The 27,901-nt window shown below is 47.1% G+C and overlaps 1 protein-coding gene across 1 annotated transcript; it reads left to right on the forward strand.

The window, feature by feature from the left end:
- Positions 1-1,118: 1,118 nt before the first annotated feature.
- On the forward strand, positions 1,119-22,802 carry WNT1 (Wnt family member 1). The gene is made up of 4 exons (XM_077328506.1): positions 1,119-1,920; positions 7,331-7,584; positions 17,503-17,768; positions 20,982-22,802. The coding sequence occupies exons 1-4, from the start codon at positions 1,820-1,822 to the stop codon at positions 21,468-21,470; spliced, it is 1,110 nt and encodes a 369-aa protein (XP_077184621.1). The 5' UTR covers positions 1,119-1,819; the 3' UTR covers positions 21,471-22,802.
- The last annotated feature ends 5,099 nt before the right edge of the window (positions 22,803-27,901 follow it).

The raw sequence follows: 27,901 nt of genomic DNA on the forward strand, positions 1-27,901 counted from the left end.
ATTTATTCAAGACGTGAGCTTTCATGTGCATGCACACTTCCTTGGACTCCCTGTTCCATTGTCTGAGGAAGTGTGCACGCACACAAAAGCTCACACCTTGAATAAATCTTTGTTAGTCTTAAAGGTGCCACTGGATTCTATGTTTTGTTGAGAAGAAACAATTGTACAAACTCAAGAAGACCAACCTCCGTTTTCAAATGAGCACCAGTCTCTAAGAGAATTTTGGACATTTGTGGAAGATGGATATAAATGCTTCATGTCTGAAACCTCCAAGTCTACTGGATGTGCTGATTTTTCATCCCTGGGAAGAACTTGGCAAGGGTCATCTGAACAGCCTGGGGAAGCAGAAGCAGGCAGGTGGGCAGGCCAGGGTTAAGGACAGGATGCCAACTTAAAAAGAAAACTGGGGAATCCTCATCCATTACAAGTGCAAACTAGCTTAGTATAACAAATCAAGATAAATCGTCTTGATTCGAATTTGACACAATGACAATTTATCTGTACTTTGGGTATTTCATGGCGCTAACGGTGCTGTTCTCCCCTCCCACGTAAAATGAAACACAGCAAAGATCCACTCCTTGTGCCTGAAGGGGAGGGCTGCGGCGCATGGAAACGCAAAGCAAAAGTCTTCGCGGGGCCCCAAGGCTCCAGGTCCCTGACGAGCCTCGATCCCGCCCGGGCCGTGGCCTGGCCCAAAGACAGCTCGGCGGGGCCGGCAGAGGCGCGAGTGTGGCCCGTGGCGGCCCATGCAGACGGCGGCCCGGCTCGTCCCAGCCAGGCTCCTCGGGCAGGCTGAGTGCCGCGCCGGCCGGAGGGCAGAGAGCGCTTCCGCGGCTGGCTGGCGGTCCCTCGGGTGGCCGGGCCTGGCCGTGCTGCGCCGCCCCCTCGCGCCTTCGGCCCGCCGCTGGGAGCGCGCCGTCGGAGCGGATCGCCCGGCGAGGGACTGGCCTGCGCTCCGTCTGCGGCGCTGGGACGCTCCGGGCGGGCCGAGCCCCAGCCAGGGGATGACGTCTGGGCGGCGGCCGCCCAAAGCCTCCGGAGAGAAAAGCGGCAGCGGCGGGAGTGCCAGGGCCGGAGGCGGGCCCCGCGCGCGCCATGGAGGAGCCGCCGCTGGGCGAGAGTCGCGGCCGGGGGTCGTTGGGGCCGAAGGCGGCTGCTGCTGCTCCCGGGCTCTGCCAGCCACTGGCCTTGGGGAGCCGGTCCCTGCTGCTCCGGGTCACGAGGGCGGGCGTGAGAGGCGCTGGCTGGCTGGCTGGCAGGCTGGGGGCTCCGGGGATTCCCTCTGACGGGCAGGACAAGGCAGGGCAGGGGAGCGGCCGCCGCCCCCCGTCCCCCCCGCGCCGTCGCCGTCGCCTGCCCCTGCCCGCCGGGCGGTGATGCGCTTCTGCGTTGGGGCGCGGGCGCGTGGCTGGCGGGAGCGCCGTGGCGCGCCGGGTCCTGGCCGTGGCGACCCTCCTCGACGCAGCCGCCACCGCGCCGCTATAAGAGGGCGCCCGGGGCCAGGGACGGGCAGAGCGGCCGAGGGGCCAGCCAGCCGCACCACGCCAGGAGACGAGCGCCGCGCCAGGGGCCGCGCCTCGGGAGACTCTCGCCCTCGGCCCGCCGCCGCTTCGCGCCACAAGCGGAGGAAGCCTCTGCCCCGAGCGCCTCGCCGGCCAGCGCCTCCGAGGTCGCCGCCCCACCTCTCCCCACCCAGCCGGCCCGCCCGCCCGCCCGCGCCTCTCCTCCGCTCCGTGCCCGTCCCCGTCCCCCCGCCCGCCTTTTTCCTTTTCCCCCCTTCTTGTGGTCCGCCGAGCAGGCAGGCCGGGCCGGCGACGCGATGAGCCCCGTGGCATTAATGCTAGGCTTGAAGACTTTGTGGCTTCTGGCGTGCTCCGCTCTTTCCAACACGCTGGCGGTGAACAACAGCGGCCGATGGTGGTGAGTGGGCTCTCGGGCGGGCGGGCGGGCGGGCGGGGGGTTGGCCTCGGCGAAGTGCGGGAGACGCCAAGGCACCGCGCCGGCCCTCAGGTGGCCGCTCCTCCAGCGCCGCGCCGCCAGCCCAGCAGCGGCAGGAGCCCCGCGCGCGCGCGCGGAAGGGGCGCACCCGCCGGCACCGGCAGCCCCGGGCGGCATGCATCGGTCCCGCGGGCCTCGCCTGGGAAGGGCCACGGAGGGCTCGCCCGCTGCTTCTGCCCAGGTGCCGTCGCCGGGCCAGGAGCCGCCAGGGCGCCCGGGACCCTCGGCCGGCGGGACAAGCCTGCGGCAGAAAAGCCGCTAGTCAGCTGCTGACCAATCAGAACGCCTACCTTAATTATTACCAGCACGTCTTGACTCTTTCTAGGGTATTTTTATTTTTGGCAGTTTAATATTAGCGAGTTCTTTCTTGCGGCATTACTGGGGCAGACTTTTACGGACTTTTTTTTAGCAGTTCCTCTGCCTTATTCCCATTTAGACAGATGTTTAGCCTGCCCCTTCTTAAAACAATCCTGTTTTAGGACCCTGTTAACCCACGGCGTTGAGGAGCACCCTCGGGGGAAGGGGACTTTGGTTCCCGTGTTGCGGGACTGAGAGGCTGGCGGAAGGTTCCCCGCGGCGAGACCTTGAGGGAGGAGGGCAATAGAAGCCCAGGTCTGCAAGACGCTTCAGGGCATTAAGTCGCCCCTTCACTATGCCCCATGATCTTTATGTGAATGAAAGTGAAGTAGAGCATTTGCTGGCAGGGGCTCATGGGAATTGTAGTCCATGAGCCACAGGTTGACTATCCCTGAAGTAGAGTATTCTGGGAAGCTTTACATTCCCTTCATAGACATGGTTGAAATGGTTTTGTGTGTGGGTACACCCAAGTGCAGTGCTCTAATCCATTTCATTGCTTCTCTATATCTATTAATTGGTCAGTCTATGAGCTTGGTATGGCCGGCTTAACCACACAAATTAACCAACTAAGTACTTGAGACATCAGTCGTTTTGGAGGTATTAATGGGATAGCACATGGCCTTAAAAGCATCAGCAATGTTGTAAGGGGCAAGTACTCTGGGACCCCAAGGGACAGGGGCTTAGTGCTGCAAAATCCATTGGGTTGCATATATCTCAGTATGGAGAGATGGTGTGAAAATGTAACTTTTATTTCTGCTTTCTGACTAGCCTGATAATACCTTGACTGTTTGGGGATGCAACTTTTGCTTTTATGAGATACCCACGTGTCTCCGCAAATTTCTCCCTTTACCAGTAATCAGCATATTTTGGGCAACTCTTACCTTTCTGTGTGAAATGGAGCATCTGGGGTTCACCTTGGGCATCCCATTTTAGGAGCAAGGTGTACACAGTGCACCAAATTCAGATTTTCTAGAAATGATAGTGACAAAGATCAAGAGCCTGGTTCGTCAGAAAGTGCCACAGAAATTTCAATTCACTCCCCCCAGGAATGAGTCGGTGGGGGAGGGGTCCAAGCATGCTCAGTAATATTAGTCAACAAAGCTTGCCTTCTGCATGCCTGGATCTGTGCCTCTTGGTGCAAGTGCCCCCCTCCCCAAATCCAGATCGGAAGATGCATGGCCCAACATTCCATCCAGCGTGCGGCTTGGCTGGCTCCGTGCTGGAATTCAAGCTTCTAGCATGAGGTAAATGTCATGCCTCACAATTTGACTGGGAGGCATAAAAATGTCCCCTTTTCAGGCTTTTCAAAAGAATCAGCCTCCTCCAAGCTCCCTGTGGATCAAATTCTAGGTTTCTGGTGGCCTGTAGGTGACAGATTAATCTGACTAACTCCATTTCTAGACTGGCAAGTGTCTCTCTTTAATACTTTCCTGTCAATCTGCATGCCTCGGGTGGTATGAATTCCCCGTTTTGAGGGAGAGAAAAACGGAGCAGATTTCTCTAGCAATTAGAGGGGGTCCTTAGAGCGTAGTGAGTTCAGAGCTCCTCAGAAAACATCTTAACAATTGTGGTACCTCCACTTGCCTGCCTGTCAGCCAATGAAATGGAAAAGGGAGCAATGACTCCGCATGAGAGAGAGACTTATTCACAGCAAAGGACGAGCCGCACCAATTGCCACTTATTTCATTTTATTTCTGTCCTACCTTTCAGGCAGCCTCCTTCCCCAGGTAGCTAACAGCCATTTTTAAAAATACCGTGTTAAAATGACACTCTTGAAATAGCTGAAGTCTGCGATAGTCTTTTTCTGTGTGAGGAGTGGCACTTCTTGCCTCTCTTCTGTTCTTCAACCTGTGGGCAGAGAATATCTAGACCAGGACTAGCGGGTGATAGAAATGTGTGGTGTTGCTGTGGAGACGCTCCACACAATGCGGCTTGGAAGTGGCACCAGTCACATTACAGCCACTGTGTGGAGAAGCCACCACACAGGTGCGGTTCCCAGCATTCTCCACTAGGTGGGGCATGAAGTGTGGGCACAGGTAGAATGCTTAGACTCGATCGGGCTCTGTTATCATTCTGGTTTCAATCCTACAGTTCTTACGAAATATATTATTTATGTTCAGTATCAAACACTCATGGCTTATTGAAATGATAAATGGCAGTAAGGGAGTCCTTTTTGCTTCCCCCCTCATAATAGTCACCCGAGCAAGTTGATAGGCCGCCGTTCCAGGATGGGTTGGAGGAACTCCCAAGGAATGTGTGGAACTGACTGACTGACTCAGGATGTAGCCCTGGCCACTAGATCAAGTGACTTAAAATGTATGTGTGTGGAGTGGGATAAAGCAAAGGCATGAAGGGGGAGACCACAGTGCTGTGCAAAGTCTTTCCCCTCTTGCCCCCATTTGAAGAGGAGCTGTTAGTCACTGTAAGAAAAAACAGACAGGTAACCCTCATTATATCTGGCTTTTCTGCCTACTAATAGTAAGTTGTGAGGTGGGGAGGATTCTGGTGAGAAAATGACATAGGAGAGCTGTTTGTTTTATATTCTCTCCCCCCCCCTCTCCTTTCATGGAAACTTGCTGGATGACTTTGGGCTAGTCATATACTCTCAGCCTAAATCATCTCACCAGTTGTTAGGAGGATAATATGAAGAACAACCTGAGCCACTGGGGTAAAGAGCAGAGTATAAATGAAGTAAACAAATGAATAAATAACCATACGCCAGAGCTGATGCAAATCAGACCTTCCCATGTCCGCTTTTGACTATTCATATGTCACGAGAACCAATCACCTGCACCAGTTACCTGGTATAGGTGGCTCCCAGCACTAGACAGCTGGTGTGTTGTTCAGATATGAGAGATTAAAATCACAGGTGGTTTACTGCTGATCTTAGGCATCATTTCTATTTGTGTCTAATGTAATGTTTATAGAAGAAAGAGAGCATGTAATGACAGACTGAGACATAGAGATGAATCAGGAGCAGGCTGAATGTTGGTAATTCTTCCTTGAGCCTTAGAGACTCTCCTAACACGTTCTCTGAAGAAACTATAGTTGGAAGAGCAGGAGAATGGGGACCCCGCAAAGAAGAGAGATTTATATAAGGCCAATATTCAAGCTGTACATAAGTAAAAAGGTAAAGGTATCCCCTGTGCAAGCACTAGGTCATGTCTGACCCTTGGGGTGACGCCCTCCAGCGTTTTCATGGCAGACTCAATACGGGGTGGTTTGCCAGTGCCTTCCCCAGTCATGATCGTTTACCCCCCAGCAGCAAGCTGGGTACTCATTTTACCGACCTCGGAAGGATGGAAGGCTGAGTCAACCTTGAGCCGGCTGCTGGGATTGAACTCCTAGCCTCATGGGCAGAGCTTCAGACTGCATGTCTGCTGCCTTACCACTCTGTGCCACAAGAGGCTCTTTGTACATAAGTACTCCCAAGCATATTTTTGGGGATGAAGGAACTTTAATGAAACCAATAGAACAAGCAATGAGCCCCTTGGAGGGGGTTATACTTGCACAGCCCGGCAATTTTCTGACCAAGAATGTTTGTTGCTTCAAGAGCGGGAAGAAATCGGGGGTGGGAGGTTGAAATCAGTTCTCAAATGTCCAGTGGTTGAAATATTAATTTTTAAATATTATATTAATTTTAAAGATGGTTGTGGTGTTTTAGGTTCCAGATTTGTTGATGCTCTTCTGGTGCTTCGCTCCTCCAATCCTGGCACAAGGGAGTTTTCAGCCTTGTCTGATACATAAAACAGTTATTGAAAAATTCCATAGAAGACATTGTATAGATAAATGCCATGGCTAGGACCCAGAGGGCTCTGTACGTGGAGGTCAAGTGGACCCTGTGTTATTCCCATTGGCAGCTTTGCATCGTTTGTAGGACACTGTTCTCGTGGCCCTTGGTCTGGGGGAGGGAGAGCCTTAGAGGAATGAGAAGCTGAAAAACCAACATGTGAGTGCAAAACATTCAGCCCTGTCCTTTGGATCCCAGCTTATTATGTTGACTGACCAAACAAAAAACGTTCTGAACTTTAAAACTGTACAATGAAGTAAGATGGCAGGTCAAGTCAAAAGACTGATTCAACATTGTGGCCCTGCCCCAGAAAAATTCCATCTCAAAGTCCTTACAAATCTGGTTTTTCAAAAATGCCAATTCACTAGGATCTGAATATGTATAACATTTTCTTTACTTTATTTGGTATTTTGGGGATGGTTTTGGCTTGGAATTGGAATACTTTGATTTCCTTCTGTTTAAGAGGTAATGTGGTACAGCAGCGAATGAGCTGGGCAGTCTGGTTCAACTACCATCTCTGTCATGAATTCCCCTTAGGCAAACCACCTGCAATAAGGTAGGGATAATAAAGCTGGCCCACTTGACAGGGCTGTTGTGAAGGCTGGAGCAACATAATGCCTGTGAAGTGCCCTGAGCACTGAAAGTATTGTATTAATAATTAGACTGAGCCCAAATGCCACCAGGATATTTCAGAGATTCAAGAGCTGATACAGTTTCTTAATTGTTCATCTGTATGCTTCAAGAGAAGCATGACTCCCCCATCTAGCATTCCATCTTGCCATACAATCAAATCCAATATACGCCTGCATTTGAGAGCAGCAGCATTTAGTTCCTTGTGCCATGCAACTATGGAAATTCAGTGGGATCTGGCAATTCAGAGAGGACAACTAATGAGGCATCCTATTGCTTGTCTGCCTCATGCCTGCAATGAAGACATGCTTAACAAGTTTCAAGCACCCACATTTTTAATTTTGACGTACAATTCCATATTTAAATTGTAAGTTCCCATTTTGAATTTGAAACTGCACATTCCGGAGCGTGTGTGGCAAAATTAGAAAAAAACTTTATAATCATATAGCAAGGCAACGTGATATAAAATTATATTGCATTATCATATTTAATTGAGATTTGATGCAAATTCTCGTCTCTGTCTGTGTTTAACTTCCGGCACTTCTCGGCCTGCAGGGGAATCATCAATGTGGCCTCCTCCACCAACCTGCTGACTGACTCCAAGAATGTGCAGCTGGTGCTGGATCCTTCTCTGCAGCTGCTGAGCCGCAAGCAGCGCAAGCTCATCCGCCAGAACCCAGGCATCCTGCACAGCATCAGCAGCGGTCTGCAAAGTGCCATCAAGGAATGCAAGTGGCAGTTCCGCAACCGCCGATGGAATTGCCCCACCATGCCAGGGCCCAACATTTTTGGCAAGATTGTCAACAGGGGTAAGGAAGCAGGAAGAGGAGACTGGAAAGGGGGCCCTGGGCTGGAGACCCTTTCTGTTCTCCAAGAGAAGTCTATCACAACTGAGACCTTGGTCATGTCCATGCAATGTAACAAGAGAATAAGGAAGCCCAGCCACCTGGCCCTCATTGGTTAGCTGAAATTCCAAAGGACCCAGATGGGTTCAATGAATGGCTATTTTCTCCTTTGCACCAGAGCAGCAGTAGGCAAGCTCTAGAGCACATGTCAAACAGTAGCATGCCAGCCCATTTTGTTTAACATGCAAGGCTGGTTCTGAGGTGCTGGCAGTGCTGTTGGGGCCAACAGACAAGCAGAATGCATGGCTTATGCCCACCATCAACGCCCAGATCCATGCCAGGTTTGTGGTGGGTCCTTTGTGTGTTGGAAATGTGTTTCTGGCCATATACAATCTCTGTCCTCACCTCCCCCCCCCCCCACACTTTGTAAGTGGTACTCAGGCTAAAAAAATAAAATCAGAGTCCAGTAGCAACTTTAAGACCAACAAAGATTTATTCAAGGTGTGAGCTTTCAAGGGCAAGCACTCTTCCTCAAACTTTCAAGTGCTTGCCCTCAAAAGCTCACGCATTGAATAAATCTTTGTTGGTCTTAAAGGTGCTATTGGACTCTGATTTTATTGTGCTACTTCAGACCAACATGGCTACCCATTTGAATCAGGCTAAAAAGGTTGCCTGTTCCATCTCACAATCAAATGATAGTTCCAGACAAGGAGATTTGCTATGTCTGCAGTAGAAGAGATCATGTGTGGAGGTAGGATAGACTGCATTGTGGTGCATAAGTGTGTACTTAGAAAAGGATACAACTGTTTGCACTGTTGAAAAGCAGTCTTGTATTATTCCTCTTCCTATCCAGTATCTCACAATCCTCTTTTAGGATTAGAATGATTTTTGTTTTTTTCCTTGGGGGGGCGAAGGGGGGATGCTTAACCAAAAACTGGGGCCACATTGACCTTGAGAAATTATTAAAAATGATACATTTTGTTGGCTAATCCATATATTCCTCAATTTCTATGAAGTCAGTTTTCCTGTGCTGTTTCATGCCCCTCCTGGTGACATATTTAGTGATGACCTACTTGGGATTTTTATTTGGCCCCATTATACATAGTTATACACACCTCAGATATATGGTAGAGTGACTAGAAGGTCAGATGAGAATTTGGGAGTGTCAGGGTCATATCCCCTTTCCACTGGCTGACCTTGGACCAGTCATTCATACTTAGCTGAAGTTCTTTCACAGGGTTGTTGTGAGGATACAGTGAAGAAGGGTGAATGCTGTATGCTGCTCTGAGCTATTTGGTGGAAAGGCGGGATAAGACTATTCTAGGTAATAATAATTAGTGGAGTACGTTTTTGTTTAGGCAAGGAATTCAGTGTTGGATTTGTACCCCTGGATATTTGTGCCTATGAATCATCTCGGGTACCTGGCTTGGGAACTAATCAACTGAGGCCCAGCCCACATATACAACAGACTAAAGAGGTAGAATTTTGAGGTGGTAGAATGGGATGTACCACTTGAGACTGTAGGTAAACAAAGTCACATTTGTAATAGTTCCCCCTGTAACAACATCTTGCAAACAGGAAAAATGTCACATCAAGGAGAGAGGTTCTAGACCAGTTCTTGGTATGTGCTAGTAGTTTTCATTTAGACTGTTTATGCACTGGAGGTTTCATGCCGGGCTGCAGGCTGGAGTTTTAGTTGTGGCAGGTTGCCCCACCTCTTCCTGCACCCACACGGGGGAGCATTTGGCCTGGTACGCCTCATCCCCCCCAAATTTGTGCTCCTGCATGGGAACTGGGGCAGTGAAGTTCTCAGGGCATAAACGGCCTTACAGTGACTTGTTAATGTAAAGGAACTTTAAAATGTAACCCCTCCTGCCTTGCTGTCTGACATAGCATGATCCTGTTTCCCACCTTAATCCCCTTATTACTCCTCACTCTGGTTCTGAAACGAGTTCTGAAAAGACAAAGTTAAGCAAAATTCAGTGCATTCCATCTCTGGGTGAGAGGTTGTCTGCAAGCCCCATGTAAGCTATTTTATTTACTTGCCTCATTTGTAGTCTGCTATTGTCATTGAGATGCAAAATGGATTACAGGGTTATAAAAACAATGCCGTAAAGCCAGCACAATAAATAAATGGTGCGATAAAACTGGATTACAACATTAGAGAACAATAAAATCAAGACGGTATCATTTTGAACTTTCTGGGAGAAGAGTGAGATTAAATTAGGTCTACGATTTGTCCATTTATTTGTTTAAAGCAGAAAATGTATTTGTTAAGAACCTGAACTTGCTGATTTAAAAGTGAAAACATGCATTCATCTTGAACCCTGTTGGTCTGCTTAAATATAAAAGCTGCACACATAAGCTGCTTAATTCCATTGTGATACGCAAGTGACATACTGTGTCATTCCAAGGATGCTTTCCTCAGAGTAAAATCTATTGAATAGACCTGCTTGGGAATGATCTTATAGAAATATTTAAAGATTAAATGCAATGGGATATATAATAAATGGCATATAAAGTGTAAACATTAAAATTAAATTTGGTGGGATATTTAAGTGGCATACACATTTTTAAAACAAAAATTGAATCTAGTGTGTCAGAGTACAGGCTTAAGAACATTTTCCCTGTAAGTCTCACTGAATACATTTGAATAGGATTCTGAGTAGACATGCTTAGGATCTAAGCACTTTTTACAGGATGACAGACTTTGCATGGAAAATATACACTTTAAAACTGTATATCCTGCTTTTAACAAGTGTTCAACATACAGGGAGAAAACAAACCTCAAATGATAAAATTGTTAAAGTGGTAGTTTTATTGTAATTTATCATCTTGAACTGGGATGAGGAGATTAAGGCTGGAATACTTTTCTTATGAGGAAAGGGTTTAGAAAAAAGACAGTTTAGTTGGGGACATGGTAGAGGTTTATAACATTATACATGGAGGAGAGACAGTAGGAAAGGAGAGGTTTTTCTCCAGTCCTATAATGCAGTGGTCCCCAACCTGCGGGCCGCGGCCCGGCCATGGCGCCGGGCCGCAGCTCCCTCTCCCCGCCCCCCTCCCGCAGTAAAAAACTTCCCAGGCCGCAAGCTTGTGGCCCGGGAAGCTACTTACTGCGGGAGGGCGGGAAGAGGGAATCAGGGCCGGGCTGCGCCCGCGCGGCCCAATCCGCGGGCGCGGCCCGATCCGCGGGCGTGGCTCGCGGGCGCGGCCCGATTCGCGGGCGCGGCCCGATCCGCGGGTGCGGCTCGCGGGCGCGGCCCGTGGGCACGGCCAGAATCGTGGGCGTGGCCCGCGCGGGCGCGGTCCGATGCCCTGCCGGTCCCCAGCCTAATAAAGGTTGGGGACCACTGCTATAATGGAACTCAAGGGCATCTAGTGAAGTTGGCGGGAAATAGGTTCAGAGCAGGCAAAAGGAAGTACTTCTCCACACAATGAGAGAATGAAATGTGGAACTCATGGCCAGATAGGTTTGCTAGCCTGACAGTGGCACTCAGTGGCAGATTGCAGGGGTGGGGACCTACATGGTTGGTATTGCACCCATGCTGCCATGTCACTTCCAGAAAAAAACTAAAAGTGATGGCATCATGATGCTGCAACACTCTTCACCGAAAGTGCTTAACCACAGAGTTTTGGATAAATCCTAGAGTATCGCATCAACATTATGATGTCACTTCCAGTTTGTGCTGGAAGTGATGTTGTCGTGCCACTGTGGCCATCCCACCCTCCTCCATTGTCCTAAGGAGTGGTAGCAAGGAATCAGGAGATCATGGTTGGTCATGCCAGAAGATGTAGTGATGGCTATAAGAGCAAATTGAACACATTCATAGTGGATAATTCCATTAATGGCTATTAGACATGGTGACTGAAGGGAGCCTCTAAGATCAGAAAACCTCTTAATACAAAAGCCAGGAGGTAATACTGGGGTAAGGCCTTGACCTCAAACTCTGTTGTTGAGCGTCCATAGTAAACCACAGGATCTGGCACTGTCTTTTCATTTCCATGAGGAATCTTTCAATAATTTATTTAAATTGACAAGCTGTGGCCACAGATGCCAAGCAGATATCTAAGGTGCAGACCCAGGAGTACCTGGTCCAGGCATGGCCTCAAAAGTGAATGGATGCAGCATAGGACCAAGAGGTTGGTAACACACCTGCTGATATCAAAATAATGTTCACTTATCAACATGTGCCAGATAACAATAGGTGGTGCTGCCATGTAGATTTTAAAAAATTGCAAGGGGCAGTCCACAAAGCATTACAGATCCCCCCCCTCTAAATCCTGGGGTAAAAATTAGTGGGGATTGACTGCTACCATCCAGAAGTTACAAATGAAAAAAACTTGCCCAACACGTTTTCCTGCTTAACACATGAGAATGCACTTTGAATCAGAGTCAGGCAACACTGAAAGTGGTGGTCTTTGAACAATATTTCAGAATGTGGGCTCCATAATAGCTTTATATGCCACACGTATCAGTTGGAACATTGCTTTATAGCCATTTTACCACCTAGCAAGCCTTCATGTCATATTATTTTATTGTATAAGTGCATTTTAAATTACTTGACCACTGAGGAAGACCCTTAGCGATTAAAACGAGTCTGGTCTTTGCTCCTCCTATGTTTCAGGTGTTATTGTTGATTGCATTACACAACTGAGATTTTATCAGTGTTTTTAACTTTTATTATGTGCACATAATTATAATAAATATTTGTATTCTGAACAAAAACTGTTTTTTGCAGCTCAGCCTTTAGTTGAGATTCCTAGCATGTATAGTAACTTACAATACTGTGCACAAAATTTAAAAAGCAATTGTATAAGAGGGGAAAATCATTGGCTCAATAGCCAGTTGGGTGGAAGGATAAGGATGTAGAAGATGGATTGGTTAGGTGGTTTGGAAGGAGGGAAGAAATAAGGCAATGGGTTGGGTTGGCAGGATGTTAGGAAGCTGGGCATAAGGGGTGGATATTTACTTCTTTAATACACCTTTCTCCCCAAAGGGGGCCCAAAGCAGTTTACATAATGCTCCCTTCTTCCATTTTATCATCACAACAACCTTGTGAGGTAGGTTAGGCTGAGACTGTGTGACTGGCCCAAGATCACTTCCATGACAGAGTGGAAATTCAAATCTGGTCTCCCAGATCTTTGTCTGACACCAACTACTTCACCACACCAGCTCTCATAAAGGCAGAAACAAGAGTGGAGAAAGCAGGGGCTGTCAAAGGGATGGGATTTCCCTTTCCCTTGAGTCCTTGCAGGTCTTGCTCTTGTTGATTCTACTCTTTATCTGTTTATCTGTATTTATAGGTAAAGGTATCTCCTGTACAAGCACCGAGTCATGCCTGACCCTTGGGGTGACGCCCTCTAGCGTTTTCATGGCAGACTCAATATGGGGCGGTTTGCCAGTGTCTTCCCCAGTCATCACCGTTTACCCCCCAGCAAGCTGGGTACTCATTTTACCGACCTCGGAAGGATGGAAAGCTGAGTCAACCTTGAGCCAGTTGCTGGGGTTGAACTCCCAGCCTCATGGGCAGAGCTTTCAGACTGCATGTCTGCTGCCTTACCACTCTGCACCACAAGAGGCTCTATCTGTATTTATAGGTAATGGGTGAAAGATGTTTCTGGACTGAGCACTGACGACTGGTATCTCTTGAGCTAGGATATCTCCTTTATGCTCCAGCTTGAGCTGTAGAGGCAGCTGGGACTTGTCAGGGAAGCGGGAGGAGAAATGAGTCTAAGCTTCACAGCAATTCTCTTTGCTTTTGGAGGACCTGATGCTGCCATACAGACTAACATTGTCTGTGTGTGTGTGCATGCGCGCGTATGTATGCTTCCCCATGCTCGGTGGAAATGACGAGGCAGTACAAAAACACAGTCTCTGGTACTTTCTCCTCATAGGAATGATCTTGCAACAAATGCTTCAGAACTTCTTCCTGCTGAAGGAACTAGGGGCATACAAAGCTCTGCAAAGTCCCAGAAGTGTCCTGTGGAGGTTAGGATTTGGGAAGCACCACAAAGCATTAGGCACCTGCCCTGGAAATAGACGCAACTAGTTACAGCTTTGCTGTGTCCATCCTGTCTCTCTCTTCCTAATGAAGAAGCAACTGGCTGCTTTGTGTGTTTAGAAACAAGGAGGAGGAGCTCTTGGAAAGGGCTGGGCTTGCTTGTATGGTGCAGAAGAGGCAGCGTGTACAGACAACTCCTATGTGCAAGAGGTTTATTTCTGCAGCCAGCACGTAACACAGCAAAACATAAAGCCCAAACACTCACAGATGGGATTTGTACACTAGGCATCATGTATTATTTTTGTTTTTATAGTCAGTTATTATTATTCCCCCCCCCCACGTGAAGAGGAAAGACATTCCTTTCCCACAAACTCTGAGATTCTGTTGCCATAATAGGTCCTCTTCTTACTCCCTTTTCCCTTCTGATCCCCATAAATAATCATGGACTTCATCATAAAGGGCAGCAATATTAGCTAGATTAATGTTTTAATGCCCATGATTAATTAGGTGGCAGATTTACAAAGCTAAAAAAGAATGCAAATGGGAGGCAGTCTCTTTGAAAAGGTATTCTATTTCTCTCTCACACTGGAGGGAGGGAATATGTTTTGCTTGTTTATTTATTTATTATATTTATATACCGCCCTCCCTTCGCAGCTCAGGGCAGTTTACAAAAAACTTGGAAATCCTAGTACAATTACAACTAGGGTTGGGTGCTTTGGCATCCGAAGCACCCAACCCTAGAACAACATAATGATAACAGTAGGAACATTTTGTGTTAATGATTTTTTTTCTGAATTGAAACAGTAACATTAATAGTTAACTGGATCCCATAAGTTGGCCAGTCCTTTTGTTTACTCCAAGGGCACATCTGTGTGAGGGGAGGGGTTCTGGGGCCCAGTAGATGTTGTTGCTTCTGTTGAACCACAACCAAATGTCTGGCAGAAGAGCTCCATTTTCCAGATTGGGTCTTTCTGTGATAGGTATATGCACAGTCTAAAAACAGAGAGCATTTTTCAGAACTATTGCTTTATTTGCATACAAATTTATGCAGATTCCATTAATTAAAAACTCATACTGATGCAGAGCCAACCTTGCATCACTGATGGCAATGGATTTATGGCCCACTGATGGCAGTGGATTTAAAAGGGTATAAATGTGTTCAGGATGGCACTGATAATTGACTTCAGCCCTACATTCCCACCACCGCTACCCCACAAATGAGTTTTTATCAACACTGTGGAGCAGAACTATTATTCTGATTGTTTCAGTGGCCATTCAGTGACTGAGCCCTTGACAGCTTAGGATGCATATCAGTGAAAAATGAATGCTGAGATTTTAACAGATTGATGGCCTTTGCATATGTTAAATATCTGATGCGGTTATAACTTCTACCTGTATGTTTCAGGCTAGCCTGATCTCATCAGATCTTGGAAGCTAGGCGGGGCTGGACTTGATTAGTACTTGGATGGGAAACTACCAAGAAAGTCCAGGGTTTCTACTTGGAGTTCAGATCTTGCCTTAAAGCCCTATAGTTCACATGGTGTGGCTTCTGAAGAACAGAAGCCTTTGTGATGAAGATGGGGGAAGGGCAGACCATGGACATCACCATGAACTCCTTGGAAGAGAGGCAGAAAAAAATGTAATACACATGTAAAGCTATTTTTGTTTTGTTAGAATAAGTAGAATGAGTGGATTTAATCTGTGTCTTATACAGATTTGTGTAAAAGGGTAAAAGGATATCTTAAATATCTAACTCTGCATAAGTTGTTCACAAAAATAATAAAACCATGGCTGTTGAAATAAAGTCTAAGGTCACCTAGATCATTGCACCAAGGAAAGCGCACACTGTCACCTGAGATACTGACTGAGATTAGTAAACTACTATGTCATAAGCAGACAACGTAAAGGCAAATTGCACACCATGCTAAAGGAGGTTACAGGGCAATGAAAAGACTGATCCAGATAGCCTGATCCAATGATCTAGCTGAGATGCTTAAAGAAGAGAATAAGAGCTGGCTTTTTGTACCCACTTTTTATTACCCAAAGGAATCTCTAAAAGGCTTACAATCGCCTACCCTTCCTCTGTCCACAGCAGACACTTGTGAGGCAGATGGTGCTGAGAGAGCTCTGAGAGAACTGTAATGTCCAAGGTCACCCAGCTGGCTGCATGTGGAGTAGCAGGGGATCAAACCCAGTTCTCTGGATCAGAGAACTGCTTCTCTTAACCACTGCACTAAGCTGGCTCCCAGGCTACACTGTGACTTACACTAATGCAAATGTAATTGGTGTCCTTTGTTGTCAACAGTAATTTAATTGCAAATGTAGCCATAGCAAAGGCAGCAACTAGGCCAGTCCCATAGAGACCCTGGCAACAGTCCCACCCGTCTTCAATCACTGACGAGTTCTCCTAATGGCTTTGCCCCAGTTGTCAATCATCAATCAATAGTATTGGAAACTCATAGCATGGGGAGGGAGTTTTGCAATTGCAGATCCAAGGGACCTGAACCATGCTGTGAGAACCAGGTCTGACATAACAGATCATGGATAGGAAAACCACAGCAGGTGACTCAGCAAATCCCAAATCCTAAGAGATGCAGATGCTCGGCTGCCCCTTTGGACAGCAGTGTTAGGGACTGGGTTGAGAGACTGCAGAGTCATTGTAGCCTAAATTCACAGGGCAAGTCATATTCCCCTTCCCCCATGATTAATCTAAGACAAGACAGCATTCGCAGGCAGGGGCTCATGGAAATTGTAGGCCATGGACATCTGGAAGGCCATAGTTTGACTACCCCTGATCTAAGATATCAGATTCACATAAAACGGTTATTTCAAAATGTCAGTTGGGCCTGTCAAGATGGGAATGTCTTCTTGTTCCCACCAGTAGGGGAGCCAGAGAGCTTCAGAAGAAGATTTAACTCTCAATATTTCCTCCCATACTTTACCTGTGAAGAGCAAAACTAAAGATTTGCATATTCAGATGGCTGCTATCTAGTTCTGGTACTTGCATAGAGCAAGAATCTGCTAATAACAGCATGCATAAGAACACATGATTTATTCTTCTTGTTTAACCAGAGATCTTTCACCAAGTTGAAAATAGTATCCATTTTAGCAGGCAAACCCAATAGTGTACTAAACTCATCTCCCTAACAATCAGATAATGTAGCAGATCCGCCTTTATTTTCACTATGGTTATTGCTACCCTTAATCTGAAATACTATAGAAATTTATATATTCATTATAGGCCAGAGCCTATTGGAAATGAAAAGCAATTAGGGGAACATAAACAATAGGATTGGGGTAGGACAAGAACCAGTGAAGCACATCTCCCCCTGCCCATCCCCTCACTTGTGATCTTGAGTTGTCCCTCACTTTGGCTTGGCTTCCTTGTGGGAGGTGATCTATCAGCACATGATTATTGTTTATGCAGGGTGCCAGCTGTCAACGTGTGGCAGTCTGTGTTCAGATTGTGTAAGGTCAGCTGAGACAGAGGCTGGCAGATAGATGAATACGTGTGTGTGTTGTGAGGAAGAGTTCCAAGCAGTTTGGGCCTTTGTAAGCTTATGTTTCTTGTCATTAACACTGGGCAATGGCAGAGATCTCTTCTGGTCATGGAAGGCAGCAGGATGTTACAAGCCTACATGTTGTATTGTTCATGCCCAGGGTCCTGGTTTCACCTGGGTATGTCCCTACAGTTTAATTTTTCCAGCAGGGAACAAGGAGAAGGAACTTGATGAATAATGACGTTGCTGTTGTTTGTACCAAACATTTGGTGTGACCCCAGCTCTGTGCTCAGTGGGGGCTTGGGATTGTTGAGGGATGGATCTGGATGCTACTCATTGGCTTGCAATAACATTCTTCCCCCTTCCCCACACTACAGGTTGCCGGGAGACTGCTTTCATCTTTGCCATCACTAGTGCTGGTGTGACCCACTCCGTGGCCCGTTCTTGCTCCGAAGGCTCCATTGAATCGTGTACTTGTGACTACCGTCGGCGGGGCCCAGGGGGTCCTGATTGGCACTGGGGTGGCTGCAGTGACAACGTCGACTTCGGCAGGGTCTTTGGACGAGAATTTGTTGACTCGAACGAGAAAGGGCGAGACCTGCGTTTTCTGATGAATTTGCACAACAATGAGGCAGGACGTCTGGTAGGATATGAGCAAACGGTGATCCAAGAAGTGTATGCAAAGGAATCTGTGTGCATGGTATTGTGTGTGTGATTCACATGTCTTCACATGTCACAAGTCTTCCTCCTTCCTAGTGCTATTTTCCTAACTTGAAATGGCTCCACTTCTGCTACACTGGAGAAAGGATTTTGTAGTCATCGAACCATGTCCATTACCCCCAAACGGGATGATTAGCGGCTCCCTGGAGTCCACTTGAGGTCAGAAAAGTGGCATAGGGGGAGTCTTAAGCTTTGCATGCCATGGTTCCAGGCTGAATCAAACCCCCATACACTTAGGTATCACAGAACTACCAGTATGCATCTGAACAAAAGTCCTCATGTTGGCCACAAGGACTTTGTAGTGTATGGACTGTCCCCATTGCAAGCACTTGGAAATGCCACATAGAAAATCAGACCATTGATCTAGCAAGGTCTACTCTGACTGACAGCGACTTCCCAGAGTCTCCAATAGCGAGTCTGCATGTCATCTACCGGCTGGTCCTTCTAAAAATGGAGATGCCAGAGATTGAACCTGGGATCAATGGCATGCAAAGACAATGCACTACCCCTAGTCATGAGCCTGCTCAGTGAGCTCCCTGGGGCCATTTCAGGTTAGAAGAGTGGGAGGCTTAATTCCTGCCTCCCTAGACACTAAGATCCTGATCCAAGTCAGGGCTTTGTGACTGGGAATTATTTGTGAATGTAGACTATTCAACACAAGTCTACTCAGAAGTAGCATATGGAATCATCTTTCTTGTAAACTAAAAAGCCCCATATTCCTTTCCTTCTAAAGAGGGTGCTTTAACTCCTTGGTTATTTTTGCTGCTTTTTTTCTCAGTCTTTTCCAGTTCTGAGATAACCTTTTAGAGCTGGAATGATCTGATTTATACACAGTATCCCGAACGATGCATAAATGAAGCCTCTTTATCCCCAACTGCTTTTATTTTCAATCATTTCAACCACACACCGTGAATAAATCTTTGTTGGTCTTAAAGGTGCTATTGGACTCTAGTTTTATAGAGAGGGGTTCATATCTTTCTCCCTTGTGCACCATTTTCCCAACCTGGGACAATCTTAGGGAGCCACCGTTTCCCCATTGGGGATGATGAGGAAGAGTTGGTTCTTATAGGCCGCTTTTCTCAACCTGAAAGAGTCTCAAAGCGGCTAACAGTCACCTTCCCTTTCCTCTCCCCACAAAAGACACCCTGTGAGGTAGGTGAGGCTGAGAGAGCCCTGATAAGACTGCTTGGTCAGAACAGCTCTATCAGTGCTGTGGCAAGTCCAAGGTCACCCAGCTGGTTGCATGTGGAGCAGGAGCGGGGAATCAAACCCAGCTCACCGGATTAGAAGTCCGCACTCCTAACCACTACCCCAAGCTGGCTCTTGCAATTCACGTGCAGCCCATCAGTACACAGCAAATTTCCCCAGTGGAACAAATAGTGGCTCACTGTGGCTATTTTTGATCAGGAAAATGATATAGGGGGAGGGCTTATGCCCTCTCACCACATGTACCATTAGGGGTGGCAATTCTGGGTTGGGAAATCCCTGGCGATTTGGGGATGATAGAGTTTCAGGAGGCGAGGCACCTCAGTAGCTATGGTTCCCATCCAAATCCAGCCAGTACTTGACAGGGAACTGCGTTCTGAACATGGAAGTCCCAGGACTCATCTGTCAACTGGACCCAGACTCAGGAAAAGCATACTTTGCCCTCAGGAGCCCTTCGTCTGCAGACTTTAGTATACTGACTGGCAGAAAACCTTGATGCACTTCCCTGCTGGACCACTTAGCATGGAGGCACAGTGCCCCAGAAATTCTCTGCACAGGCCTTATTGAGATGAGCAGGAACTATACCAGAATGGTGGTTTGCACTTCAGGCGTCCTGTTTCCCACATAGATACCCGTAACGGCTTCCCAAATCTGCTACCTTATTTATGGCCGAGTTGCTTCTGCTTTATAAACATATGTGTTGAAAGAGATATCTGGCACGTGAAGACACATGTTTATGTTTATCTGTGCAGCCCGGCCTATGTGAACTTCTGTTAATGGAAACCTGTCCCCTCGTTTGCTTTTGCAGGAGTAGGCTGTGAGATGGGCGATGAGGGTGGCAGTATGGGAGGGGTAGGCTGTGGGGACGGGATGGCAGAAGAAAGGGGGGGAGGCAGCCCTGAAGCAGGCAGAACGTATGCATGTTAGCCAAGCCCAGAACCACAAGCTGAGCTGCTATGTGGGCTCCTACACATCTGGAAGGAAATGGTTCCAATTCTTCTAATTGCAGTAAAACCCCTTTGGAAGGGAAGGCTCTGGGCTTGGAGAGATGCATCCACATTCCATGGGTGGGAGGGGCCCACAGTGCGCCAGGGGAACAGTTCTCACTAGCAAGTGAGGGAGAGAAAGACAGAGAAAGAGAGATGGACCTGCTGGTGGCTGGAAGGGGGTCCCAGCAGATCATGGAGAGAAAGAAGCAGCATAAAGGACTATTGGGAAGCAACAGTAGATGACCATCTCCAATCACTCCTGCTAGGCTTGGGGAAATGAAATTTGATAACAGAAAGCCAGAACCCCAGGAAAAAGAGGAATGACAGTGCTTAAGAGCAGCAGTCTTTGGCCTTTCCAGACCTGGAAGGCTGCTACCCTGCCATGACAGGAAGAGCCAGACACTAGGAAATGTACATAGTGAACAGCAAGCCACAAGTCAAGAGACATGGAAGAATCTTCTCCAACACTGAGTGATCTCACTATGCATGTTCTGCTGTAGGCCGCATGCAAAGAGAGGCCGGCAACTAGGTACCCTTGCTAGCTATGCAGCAGGCCCTTCCAAAAGGCAGCAGAAATGGCAGCTCAGCAGGGCTCATGGCCCACGGGGTGAAGCTCATTATTTTCAATTGGCCAGAGTGCTTCACATGTATGATCCTCACAATGCCCTGTATAGCAGGTCAGTATAGAGGGCGTCACCCCAAGGGTCAGACATGACTCGGTGCTTGCACAGGGGATACCTTTACCTTTACCTTTATGGTTATAATTATACTGTGAATGGGCAGGGGGGTGCCTTGTCCTCACCGTGAGAACTTAGTTTAACCACTGGGCTACATGAGTTGAGCAATCTTAGGAATTGCACGCAACATACAATGCAGGCCACTGCAGTGCTGAGAGGCCATTTTGGTCTCTTAACAGGTCTGTCTTTCTCTGTGTTTTTCAGACAGTCTTCACTGAAATGCGTCAGGAATGTAAGTGTCACGGGATGTCGGGATCGTGCACTGTCAAGACCTGCTGGATGCGGCTGCCCACTTTCCGAACTGTGGGGGACTTCCTCAAGGATCGCTTTGATGGCGCCTCACGGGTCATCTATGGCAACAAAGGTAGCAACCGAGCTTCCCGCGTGGAGGTGCACCACCTGGAGCCTGAAAACCCTGCCCACAAACCTCCTTCCCCCCATGACTTGGTCTACTTTGAGAAATCTCCCAACTTCTGCACCTACAGTGGCAAGACAGGCACATCAGGCACAGCTGGCCGCTTCTGCAACAGCTCCTCCCCGGCCCTGGACGGCTGTGAGCTGCTGTGCTGCGGGCGGGGGTACAGGACCCGGACCCAACAGGTCACAGAGCGCTGCAACTGCACGTTCCACTGGTGTTGCCACGTCAGCTGCTTGAACTGCACCAACATGCAAATCTTGCATGAGTGCTTGTGAGCAACGAAGGGGAAGCAAAGAGCATCCTCTCTGGAGACAGCAAATGCTCTTCGTCAAATGTCAGGATCCCAAAACCAGCCTCACCGGCAAGCCCACAGCCTTCCCTGTGCCCCTTGGCAAGAGCACAGCACCCTGCGGCCCAGAAAGGAGGACTTCGGGCTCAGTCCGTAGCCTGTGTGGAGACTCAACTGAGTTGGCATGGCTGCAAGAATGGCTGTGTGTCAACACTTGCAAATGGACTCCTCAGCAGCCTGTATTGTTTTCTGTGCCAGGCAATCTCTCAGTTCCTGCCTGATTGTTGAGATTCTGAGAAAATACTTCATTTGCTAGGTGAAAGCTTAAGAACTTCTCCCGCCTGAGTAGCATTAGTTGCTCTTTTGGTTCCCCATCCCTGCAGAGGGGCAGGGATACAGGTAGTGCCTTGAAACATGTGTGGATTGCCTTTCCCTCACCACTGCCAGTTTCCATGCACGTTTAAAGTTAGGATCTTCCGGAACAGAGAAGGAATCTTCCATAGCACTGCCTATATGGACTGTCTGTTTCACTGATGAGATGAGATGATCACTAAAGCTTGGAGGGGACATATTTTATATACTGCTTTATTATGGGGGGCGGGTTGTATCCCTGAGGAAAGCAATCCTAGGTATCAGTTCAATGGAGAATCACTGGAACAAATATTCTAATCCATCTGTGGAGTCATGATTTTAATAACTGACTTTTAAAAATGGTTGACGTATAATGAGCAATATTCTCCATGCAAACCCAATCAAAATGAATGGAAGTTTCACAAGAACATGACTGTGCTTTGGATCAGGTCCTGTTCATAAGCAGGAGATCATTCTAGTCAGTTGCACCCCCATGTTGGTTAGTGGGCAAGGCCCCTGGTTCTGTCCTTTGCTGCCTCCACTGTGCACAACAATGTGACTTGATCCATCCACAGCCACTGGTGTCAATTTGGCAAATGCTTGTCAAGTTCCCAGGGTGGCTGGTATCTCCCCCTAAATTACAGGTTACGTCTATAACTATTCCCATGGGTACTTTGTGTGGGGGTGTGTGTGCATACCTTTTGGCCTTATCACTTTGTCAAGAAAACAGTGTCCATAGAAATATTATAAGTTTTTTTATTTTTTTATAGTTGTACATTTTCCCCCCCATTCTACTCCTCTCTCACCTGCTCACTTGGTGAATCCTGTAAGTAATATGCACTGAAAAAGTAGATGGGGGTGGCTGAGTATTTTGCATATGTGTGTAAATAAAATATTTATTGTTGCCTGTTTCGTAGTCTTGTAGACCTGGCCCACTGTTCCTGCTCCTTGATGATGCAGTTGTTTGATTGAGAAAGCATATTTTTCAGCATTCCAGAGAAGAATAAAATATATATTTTATCAAGTCATCAGAATATAGTGGGTTTACTACATTACGCAGAAGAGTTGAGTGTGCAGGTGTCTAATTCAGAGGTCAGGTGAGGTGTGTCCATTGTCAGTTTTGCAAAAGAAGTGATTGAGGAGGGTATGGATCTGAATACCTAAACATCTCACTTGACCTGTCTAGCACAGGTCATGGAGTTTTGCTTGGCACTCCACACACTAAGCCCAATTATTTGCAGCTGAATGACAACATATCTTTTGGGAAGTCAGCCAATCTCCATTTAACGTCTCCAAGTGTTGGATAATTTACCACATCCTTCACTCATCTGTTCCAATGTTACCCACCCTATTAAAAAGCCGCATCTCACTTCCCAGCTTGAATTCATCTCACTGCAAACTTCCAGCTGCTGGAACTTGTTAGGCCTTGGTCTGCTATGTTCAAAAGCCATCTCCCACCAAGAAATAGCAACAGGGTTTTCTGATGAAAGCAGAAAACAAAGAAGAATTTCCCTGGAGACCATGATCCATAATTAATCATTCATAACTGGTGTTGAAATAACAACTTGCATTGAATTTACTAGTATGCAAATCAACAATTCACGGGCAGGCCAACCTTTGCTTTGTTTAAAAGGTGGAGACAGATTGCAAGCCACTCAAATGAGCCTGTCTGTCTGTCTACCAGACTTTTATCCTTCCTTCCAAGGCGCTCAAAGTGGCATCCAGTGTTCTCCCCATGAAGGAGCACCAAGTGGATTGAATCCAACAGAACATTTCCATGAATGGAGGCATTTTATGGGGTATTCTGGGCTGTAGTTGGAGTGGAGAGACAAGAAAACTATGCTCTATTGATGGAAATTCTTCCATCTATAGAAATATTCTGTTGGATCCAAGTTAGTGATTGGTCCAAGGTCACTCAGTGAGCTTCACCTGTCAATCATCTACAAATTAGCATATTGCCATTTTAAAAAATTATATTGATTTCTGAATATAGTCACTTTATCTTGAGTCAGATCATTAGTCCTTTGGCAGGACAATACAATATTTACTTATTTAGTTACCTACTTGATTTCTGTACTGTCCTCCCACCAAGGCTGGCTCAGGGTGGTGTACAACCAGATGTAATAATAATATAGTCAATAAAATTAAGTAAAATAGATTAAAATTTATTTAAAAATTAATTGACAACAGTGCAACTAAGTCAGTGAATACAACCCATCAGAGTCAGGATAAACTTTGGGGCTTCTTGTGGTGATGTTAAATAAAACTAGTAAGTAAGGAATGAATGATTGTTGGGTGGGGCCTGTTAGATGTTACCATGACATTAGCCCCAACCAAAAGCCTGGAGGAAGAGCTCCATCTTGCAGGCTCTGTGGAACTGCACTAGTTCTGACAAGGCCTGGAAGTGTTCCGGGAGCTCATTCCATCAGGTAGGGGCCAGGATGGAAAATGCCATGGCCCTGGTTTAGTCTTGACATACCTCTTTGGGGCCAGGGATAACCAACTAGTTGGAATTAGTAGAGTGGTGCATTCTTCGGGGGGGGGGGGGTCTAGATAGAAAGCTGCCTATCAGATGCACAGGATCCAGACTACAAATGGCCTTGTGGGTAAGTACAAGAACCTTAAACTTGATCCCGAATTCAACTGGGAGCCAGTGTAGCACAGGCTGAATTTTGGCCCTTCAGGGTATACCCATAAGGCCCCTGGCTGCTGCATTCTGGACCAGTAGCAAGTTCCAGAGCAAGGATAAGGGTACGTCCATGTACAGCGAGTTACAGAAGTCCAGTCTATAGGTGACCGTCACATGGATGACTGTGGCTAGGTGTTCTAGGGCCAAGTAGTATACTAATAGTTTGGCTTCACAGAGGTGGAAGAATGCCAGCCATGCTATTCTTGAGACGTGCCTCCATAGATAAGGAGGCATTGAAGATCATGCCCAAGTTCCTGGCTGAGGCAGCAACTGGAAGTTGAACCCTGTCCAAGTAGGGCAAGTGTGCTTCCTCACTTGGGCCCTTGAATTTCAGGTGACTGCTTGAGCCATCACCACTCCCAGGCAACTGGCAAAGTTGTTTGAGCAGCTGTCCATCAGGAGGTAGAGCTGGGTGTCATCCGCATATTGGTGACAACCAGGCCCGAACCCCCAGACCAGCTGGTCAAGAGAGTGCATAAACAGTATTGGGGAGAGAATTGCATCTTGAGGTACCCCACAATGGAGGATTAATAGCTGTGACTGTGTCTCCCCAATAGCTACCTTCTGTCCGTGACCCAGATTTCCCATTGAAATCAACTGAAGTAACTCCATTTAGGATTGCACTGCTAGTCTAGTAATATCTGTTCTTATCAGCATTGGCCTTCCCATAGCTGCATGATTGTTTAACTGAAGATGCCAGGAATTGCATGTGGAACCCTTGGCATGCAAAGCATGTGGTCAGCTACTGAATTGTCTCTCTGGATAACAGCATAGCATTTTTTATCTATACTGCTCAAAGAGTTTTCACCAAATGTCCTTAAGGCTGTCTTGTACTGCTTACAGTATTCTGCTCTTTCAACAGTTGACCAGCCACTGAACTTCAGTGATCTAAAAGTAGTTAATGCAAGTCCAGGATTCACTTTGACAATGTCCATTCAACCTTGCAAAATGCCAAGATTTTAGTGACAATAATTGGCATTGATTGAAAGTTTCCAAAATCATCAACATTCCCTTTCTCAGCTTCAGAACCATCTGCATAGTTTCTTTGATGCCCTGGGAATTTCTGACCATGGAGAAAACATGTGGGGGGATTCTACACTATCATCCTTTTTGTTTCATTTCATTTTGCCTTTTTTGTTTGCCTCACCGTCTCACACTTGGGTTGCCTGGTTTCTTGCGGATATTTGCAACAGCCCAGGGAAGTTCACATCCTTTGGACAAGATGCCCAAACCATGATTGACACTGAAGCTCCTTGGCTGGAACTCCAGATTATTTATTTGGCCCCAAGAAGCAGCCATGAGGTGGGTGTGACGAGGGTTACAGCTGCAGTGCCGGGGGAAAGGGTTTCATTCTTCCCCTCATGCTTTTTCTCTGATTGGAAATGTACCACCAGCACCCTGGCCGGGTTTCTTTAAACCTTTGGAGGGACAGATACAGGCACAATATGAATATTGTTTTTCCCTACAAGGGCTTAAGGCAGCCCAGGTGGGCTATGTTTTAAAATCAGAATCCCCATGTGAAGTGGGGAGTTAACCCCACCTTCCCCACTGCCAGAGTCCTGATCCACATCGCTGTCGAGATAACACACCTGAAATTCTGATCATGGAATCAGAATTAGTTCAGCAGTGGAATAGGCTGCCTAAGGAGGTGGTGAGCTCCCCCTCACTGGCAGTCTTCAAGCAAAGGTTGGATACACACTTTTCTTGGATGCTTTAGGGTGCTTAGGGCTGATCCTGCGTTGAGCAGGGGGTTGGACTAGATGGCCTGTATGGCCCCTTCCAACTCTATGATTCTGTGAATCACAAGATTGCATGCATTTTGGCCATTACTAGGTTCATTCAGATAAAACCAAAAATTTAAAAAGCTGGGTTGCAATGGCAGCTTCTACTTTGTTCTGAACATACTGCAGAGGGAAACTGCAGGTATGGAGATGTGCCTTTAAAGGCTGGGAGAAAGGATACATATCTGTATCTAAGCAGGATCTCTGGTGGATACTGCAGGCAAGACCTGTCCATTCCCAACTGTACAACAAGCAAAGTTGGGGGGGGGGGGGCACAGGGGTAATTCATTTGGTAATCAAGGTTGGCTGCCAGCACATATTGATTTACCTCTTTGGTGTTTGGGGTAACTGGACCTCTTATTTGCTAGTTTCTGTTGTATCTTGGAACAGTAATGCCACGAAGTTGCAGGGAAGACCAGAGAGAGCATTTCAGGCAGATGTTGGCTAGAATTTGAGCTCAGGGGATAGAGAGAAAAGACCAGAATTTGCACTTGTATACAGGGAGAAGCAACTTGTCTTGAGTGAATATGCTGAGTAAAAGAATAATAGGAATGAATGCGAAAGGCAAGTTTGAACAATGAGCACCAATACAGTGTGGTGGTTAGAGTGCAAGAATAGGACTTAGAAGATCAGAATTCAAGCCCCTGCACAGTCCTGAAGCTCAGTGGATGCATTTGGGATAGTTACTCTCGGGGTTCTACGCATGAGTGTTGTAAGATGGGGAAATGGAGAACCCTCAATCCTTGGAGGAAGCATAGAATAAAAACGTGACAGATAGCGTTGTAGCTGGATGGTGGCCTGCATGCTGATGTTATAAATATGCCTCTGGTTTTCATCCTTCTCCTGTGGCAATATTATTCTCAAGAGGCATGAATCTGGACACTAACATAACATGCAGACACTCAACAGTTTTCAGATGGCACCGGGAGAAATCGCCAGACTGAATGCAGTGCCTGAAATGGGAAAGCTGTCCTGCCTTTTGTAAGCCTTTTGCATGTTTCACAGTGACCTCAGCAACCTTGTTGGCCACTAGGGGCTACTGGACTCAAACTAGCTCTTCTGCTGCACACTAGTGCAGCTTTATTCTGAAACAATCCCGATTATATTAACCTCAGTTCCACAGGGTCTGCAAGTCAGAGCATTTCCACCAGGCTTATGGATGAGGCTAGTTTGGACAAGCAAATAAGCCAGACACCAATGAAGAAGAAGAGTTGGTTCTTATATGCCACTCAAAGTCTCAAAGAGGCTTTACAGTCGCCTTCCCTTCTTCTCCCCACAACAGACACCCTGTGAGGGAGGTGGGGCTGAGAGAGCCCTGACATTACTGCTCAGTCAGAACAGATTTATCAGTGCTGTGGCCAGCCCAAGGTCACCCAGCTGGCTGCATGTGGGGGAGGAATGGGGAATCAAACCCCGCTCACCAGATTAGAAGTCTGCTCACCACGCTGGCTCTGCAGCTGGTTTCCCCTGCTGCAATACGAATATCTCTTCATTCCCACTCGTACAAGTACCTAAAACTATTGACTGGTTTAGCTAATGAGACCGGGCACACAATTACAGCATCATTAGTAATGTTTGGTTGATTTTAACTGTTTA

This window comes from Paroedura picta, chromosome 3, assembly GCF_049243985.1.
Source record: "Paroedura picta isolate Pp20150507F chromosome 3, Ppicta_v3.0, whole genome shotgun sequence".
Lineage (NCBI taxonomy): Eukaryota > Metazoa > Chordata > Lepidosauria > Squamata > Gekkonidae > Paroedura > Paroedura picta.

What these genes read in the sequence shown, in the direction of transcription:
- WNT1 (XM_077328506.1), top strand. Translation starts at nt 1,820, where the DNA reads ATGAGCCCCGTGGCATTAATGCTAGGCTTGAAGACTTTGTGGCTTCTG. An exon ending in AACAACAGCGGCCGATGGTG is followed by an intron (nt 1,921 to 7,330) that starts GTGAGTGGGCTC and finishes CTCGGCCTGCAG; the next exon opens with GGGAATCATCAATGTGGCCT. An exon ending in ACAATGAGGCAGGACGTCTG is followed by an intron (nt 17,769 to 20,981) that starts GTAGGATATGAG and finishes TGTGTTTTTCAG; the next exon opens with ACAGTCTTCACTGAAATGCG.